The sequence below is a fragment of the Onychostoma macrolepis genome, chromosome 01 (genome assembly GCF_012432095.1).
Source record: "Onychostoma macrolepis isolate SWU-2019 chromosome 01, ASM1243209v1, whole genome shotgun sequence".
Lineage (NCBI taxonomy): Eukaryota > Metazoa > Chordata > Actinopteri > Cypriniformes > Cyprinidae > Onychostoma > Onychostoma macrolepis.
Window position 1 is genome coordinate 20549251 of NC_081155.1, and position 6115 is coordinate 20555365.

General features: G+C 38.2%; 1 protein-coding gene across 2 annotated transcripts; it reads left to right on the forward strand.

Annotated features, from left to right (window-relative positions):
- The first annotated feature begins 345 nt into the window (after window positions 1–345).
- On the forward strand, window positions 346–4308 carry cntf (ciliary neurotrophic factor). 2 transcript variants are annotated; one of them, XM_058777369.1, is made up of 4 exons: window positions 354–493; window positions 578–707; window positions 1882–2175; window positions 2299–4308. In XM_058777369.1, exons 2-4 carry the CDS (start codon window positions 597–599, stop codon window positions 2485–2487), a joined length of 594 nt encoding a protein of 197 aa, XP_058633352.1. In that variant the 5' UTR covers window positions 354–493; window positions 578–596; the 3' UTR covers window positions 2488–4308. The 2 variants fall into 2 exon arrangements, with proteins under 2 accessions (XP_058633344.1, XP_058633352.1); XM_058777361.1 differs by having other exon boundaries at window positions 346–707; window positions 2299–4307.
- Window positions 4309–6115: the final 1807 nt, after the last annotated feature.

The window sequence follows — 6115 nt, forward strand, 5'->3', positions numbered from 1 at the left end:
GTTATAGATCATGATATGTAGATGCTCAAAATTCACATTTCAGGTATGATATGCAACTCATAAAACAAAACGTAATGCAAGTTAAACCACTCTATTCTAAAAATTAGCCATTCTAAAAACCTATAGGAAATTCCAGAGGCGAGAAAAAAAAATTAATTTCCTTCCAGGCTTTAAAAGCAAACGACTCTTATTGGGTGCTTTTTCTTTTTATTTATTTATATTTTCCAGTTTGCATTGGTATTAAGCGGCGGGTCTATGAGGTGAAATCTGAGCCAATGAAATTCCGTCTTGACTTTCCCGGCCCCTCAAACGCACCACGTTCCCATAAAGAGGCGGAGTCACGACTAATTCAGAGCTACATTAAAACGGGAGAACAGCGTTTAGGAAATCGTGCTGTAAGTCATGAGAGATATTTTGGCGAAAGTGAAATCACCGCTACTGAGAAACAGCGACTGAGGATCATCACCGTTTAACATCTATACAGCCTACGATAGTATATAGGGGGGGATGTCCTATAAAAGCAAGAATATATGCTGATTTATTTCTGCTGTTGATTCAAACGTTATTTTTCAAACAGTAGGTGTTTTTGAGTATAAATGGCTGGCAGAAGTGTAAACGGTCGTCATGGGTTGCGGGGCCACGCAGGGAGAACCGCAGCTTTAGCCCGGCTGCTTCATAAGGAATGCATCCAACTCCTGGAGTTATACGTAAGTCTCAAAATAGAGCTTATTTATACAGAACTAATCTAATTATTGTATTTAACCGTTTAGCCTTTCCTAATTATGACCTGCATGGTGTGCGACGCAAACTGAAGTCATCGGCATCATGACATTTAGTTGAAGGAATGTCTGGGGGAAGCAGCAAATGAATTGTGTTACAGAAGTGACAGCGTTGTCTGAGCGGCTGCGGGGTATCCAGACTTGTCGGTGCGCGCAGCGAATGGAAAGTGCTGCTGGATTATAAAGCGTGATTGTTGCAATAATAAAAAAAAAAAAAAAAACATTTTTGGATATCTGCCAGATTGTTCAGGTCCACCACCTCCTCTCTTGTTTTCCCTGAATGTAGAAACAATTCTGAGTTTCAGCTTGTTTCGGTGGAAAAGTAGCCTGAAACTTGGGAGCGGTTTGGAATGTAGGGGAGTCTTTGAACTTTAGAAATAGGTGAGCAACATTTGCTTCCTATTCAGCCTTAATACAACACCAGCTGATCTCCTGAAGGCTTCAGAGGGCGCTACATTATTAATTAGTGACTTAATAAAATGCCAACAACATGCTTTTTTTTGGGCATCAGGCTAAAGTTGAGAAAAAAAGCTCAGGCTGAAGGTGAGAGGAAAATTGGCTAAAATTATTGTAATGTTTTTTTCTGTTAAAAATGTAGAATCCTGAAAAATTCATATCCTTTCAAAGGAATATACAACTTTTTGGGAGTTTTAAATAGATAAAAACTGGCTTGAACTATAAATTGTGATCATTATTTCTCTCTCTCTGTGTGTGTGTTAAGTTGTAGATTGTTTATTGCTTGTTGTATTTCTAGCCTAACCCAGTCATCTCAATTGCAAAAAGTTTCCTAGTTTACCCAAGTTCGCCCTCAAACATCCGCTGCTCAGTACTGTGCAATAATGTTATTCTGTATTGTCCCTGTTAAATAAACAATAATTAAATAAATACAATGTTCAGGTGACCTTTGGAAATTGTGTGTTGGCTGTACAAGTTTATACGAGTTAGTTTGGCTCTATCTTTTATTATTTTTTAATTGCTGCTTTCATTCACTGTCGTACGTTGACCACATGTTTGTTTATTAATTTCGTCATCTGGTATTTTCTGCTCATTACATTTAATGTTTCTTGTAACCTCTACTCATTCCCTTTGTCTCACGGTTTAGAGAAACAGTGAATCACTGCCGTCCTCGCCGGTCGACGGAGGTTATTTAGTGTCCGTTCCTCCACTGGTTCCTCAGCTGTCAGATGCAGAAAAAATATGTATCCTGCATGCTGCGCTCAAGGAGTGTCTGCGACTTCTGGAAGATGTCATTACCCGGGAGGACGAAGAATTTTCCAATGAAGACAGCGAGTACAAGAGAAAACGGAAAACTGTGAGGGATCGTCTGGGGCACCTGTTGGCAAGCACAGAGCAGCTGCTAGTGGATGGCCAAAAATTTGAAGCTAAAGTTAAAGAGGTGCTGAAGTGATGTTTAGCCAGCCATTTAAATATAATGCTGCACTGTTTTCTCAAAAATGTGAAGCTGTTCTGATAAAAACATCTCAATTTCATTAACAATTTGTCTGTGCTTGTGTGAAAGGAGCTGGATGGTCAAGTGGCCAGTGGGAGTTTTGGTCTGAAGATGTGGATTGTACGAGTGCTGCAGGACCTCGTGCACTGGACTGGCCAAACGTCTGACACCCTCCGCTCTATGCCAGCAGAGATGGAGAAAGCACCAAAGACAATGTCCCGAAGGACAAGAAGAGGCGCCGGGAAAATAAAGAAGTGAGACTGGATACGTGATGAAAAAAGAGAATGAAAGGGTGGAGAGGAAGAGGTCAGTATGATAAGAATGAGGAGAAGGAATTTCATTACAGCATGGAGAATGTAGAGAGTCAGAGGATCTGGATGCAGTCACTGGAATTCAGCATTCCAGCATGGGGAAAGCAGGAGGGGAGGGTTTGAACAAGATATTATTTTATGAAAGTTATTTTAATATATTTCTTGGTCATTAAAATTAGATTTTAGAGTGTAGCAATGAATGTAAATGTACTGTATGGTTTTATTACCTTTTTAGATTGTTGACCTTTAGATTGTTGAGTCATAGCAGACACTGCAGACAATTTTTTTTTTTTTTTTTAATTGACCATGATGATCAAAGTGAGTTAATATATTATACTTTTGTTTGCATATCAAAATTAATGTGTGCATTTATTTGTATCTATAAGGGATGGTTCACACAAAAATGAACATTTTGTCATAATTTACACACCCTCATGTATAGCACTTTACAATTAGATTTCATTTGTTAACATTAGTTAGCTGAACTTCCACAGCATTTATTTATGATATTTAATCAAAAGTTGTATCTGTTAACATTACTTAATACACTGTTAACTTACAAGAACAATAAACAATTGTTATTTTTTATTACCTAACATTAAAAGTTAATAAATGCTGTAAAAATATATTGCTCATTGTTAGTTTACATAAGTTTATGCATTAACTAATATTAACAAATAAGACTTCACTGTAAAGTGTTACCAAAATATCTATCTCTTTTTCTTTTTTTCTTTCTTTTTTTTTTTTGTGGACCCCTACGTCCTTCGAAATATTTTCTTCTTTATACAGATTTAGCAGGACATAAGTAAATGTGAGTGAGTAAATGATGAAGCAATATTCATTTTTGGTGGACTATCCCTGGAAATTTCTCCTCAAAATGATAATCTACTGTTTCAAATATCTAGAACAATCTACTGTACAAACAGTGATGCATAACTTTAAAAGGCTGCTTCTTCACATTTATTATTCAAATGCTTTTCATTCCTGTTACATATGCAGTGGGCAGTTATTAAGTGTACCATCTGTTGATGTTTGTTTGGATTAATTCCCCCATCCACACTCACGAAACACTCATGCCCTCTGCTGGCTACATAAAGTTCTGCTTTTTATTCCAGGTCAACTTGTCAGAGGTGACTCTGAGGCCTTTTTTATGATGATTGAATCATTGTGCCTTTACACTGATTTTAGCATGTTCAGTATATACTCAAAATCCGTATCTTAGCAAGCTTGGGTCTGTCTGTGATTTAGGTGATGTACTGTATAGAGGAACTCTGGTGGAAGAGCATTAATGATTCAGCACCTGGTTACTGTATGAAGAGACTGGAATTGGTGAAGAAAGAAAAACACTACCATATAATAATTTATTATTAATATATGCATTTTAAACTTGCACTGCAATAAATGGCAATATCTGAGCTGTCATTCAAACAGGTTTCTGTCAGTAACTTTTAGTTTGATGACTCTTTTTGTATGTGTGTGTATATGTGTGGACAACTATGATAAAGGAAAAGCAGGATGTGTGTTTGGAAGAGAGGGGGTGGAGTGTATGTTTGTTGTCTGTGTGTGTGTGTGTGTGTGTGTGTGTATTGGAAGAGAGGCAGGATGCCTGTGAAAGGGGGAGGGGTGTGTATGTGTGTGTTATTGTATGCGTGTATTTGTCTGAGTATATGCATGTGCAAGTGAGTTACAGAGTCAGAGAGAATGTGAATGTGTGTATGTGATGTGTGCGTGCGAGGCAGGATGTGTGTGTGTGTGTGTGTGTGAGAGAGAGAATGGAAGGGGGAGGGGTGTGTTACAGAGAGCGAGCGAGTGTGTGTGTGTGTGTGTGTGTGTGTGTGTGTGTGTGTGTGAGGCGAGAAAGGGGGAATGTGTGTGTGTGCGCTTGCGTAGGAAGGAGAATCTGTGTGAGAGTCGGATTGTGTGTGTGTGTGTGTGTGTGTGTGTGTGTCTGTGTGTGTGTGTGTGTGTGTGTGTGTGTGTGAAGTGAACACATGCCTTTGTGAGATTACAGTGTGAGAGTGTGTGTGCTTGAATACATTGTTTATGAGGTATATACACAAATGTGTATAATGACATGGGTATTACAATGTAAATATGGTTTATGAGGACACTTCCTGTGTCCTTGTTAACCAAATGGCTTTACAAATGTACTAAACTGTGTTTTTAAATTCACAGTTTTCTGTGAGGGGCAGGGTTAGGTTATTTTCTAGGATAGAAGTACAGTATAAAACCCATTACATCTATGGAGACTCCCCTTAGACCACATATAAGTGTGTGTGTGTGTGTGTGTGTGTGTGTGTGTGTGTGTGTGTGTGCGTGCGTGCATGTTTTTGTGACATATGAGTACACAAATTTGTATAATGACATGGATGTGACATAGATATTACAAGGAAAAGGTGATTTATGAGGACATTTCCCCATGTCCCCATATTTCAAAAGGCTTATAAATCATATAGAATGAGTTTTTTTGAGAAAGTAAAAATTCACAAGGTTTCCTGTAAGGGGTAGGTTTAAGGTGTAGGGTTGGTGTAGCAGGGCGATAGAAAATATGGTTTGTACAGTATTACAAACAGCATTTGAATGTCCCCACAATTCACAAAAACAGACATGTGTGGGTGTGTGGTCCTGGTATTTCCTACGTTATGGGGACAAAATGAGGGGACAAAATAAGGATAATAATACCAATAAATTGTGACCTTTTGGGGACATTTTTAGTCCCCATGAAAGTACAAGTTTATAAATCACACAGAATTAATTTTTTTTGAAAATCTAAAAATGCTGAAAGTTTTGTGTGAGAGGTGGGTTTAGAGGTAGGGTTAGGGTAAAGGGATAGAAAATAGAGTTTGTATAGTATATAAAAAATATTGTGCCTGTGGAATGTATGTTCCCATAAAACATAGAAACCCAACATGTGTGTAGGAGATTGAAGGGTGAATTATTACTTGACAATAACATATGTCTAGTGTGTAGTATGATTTGAAATGTCTGTGTATGTGTAGAAGTGTTACATATCTATATGTGTATTTTAAAAGATTGTTATCTAATCATTACATGTATGTGTATGTTTGATTGTGTTTTTGCATACTAGATTACATAGCCTACTCTCAGATTGAATGCACACTTGTAGGCTGCCTGTCTGTCTCTGTGTGTGAGTGAGTCTGTGATGGTGCGCGCTCCTGTGTGTGTGTGTGTGAGAGAGAGAGAGAGATAGTCTGTGATGGTGCGCGCTCCTGTGTGTGTGTGTGTGTGTGTGTGAGAGAGAGAGAGAGAGAGAGACAGTCTGTGATGGTGCGCGCTCCTGTGTGTGTGTGTGTGTGTGTGTGTGTGTGTGTGTAAGAGAGGGATGAGAGTGGGGGAAGGGTGTGTTTAGATGTGTGCGTCAGAGGTTTGTGGTGTGATAGAGAAATCCAGAATAGTCTCAATGAGAATACATCATTTGAAAATATTTTACGAGCGGATATAGCTCATATTACTTCTATTTTTTATTGAAAAATTGATTTAGGTATTGAAGAGTATATAAATACATTGTATTATGAAAATGCGACATTTTTCTTCATTGCATAGCCCTTAATTAT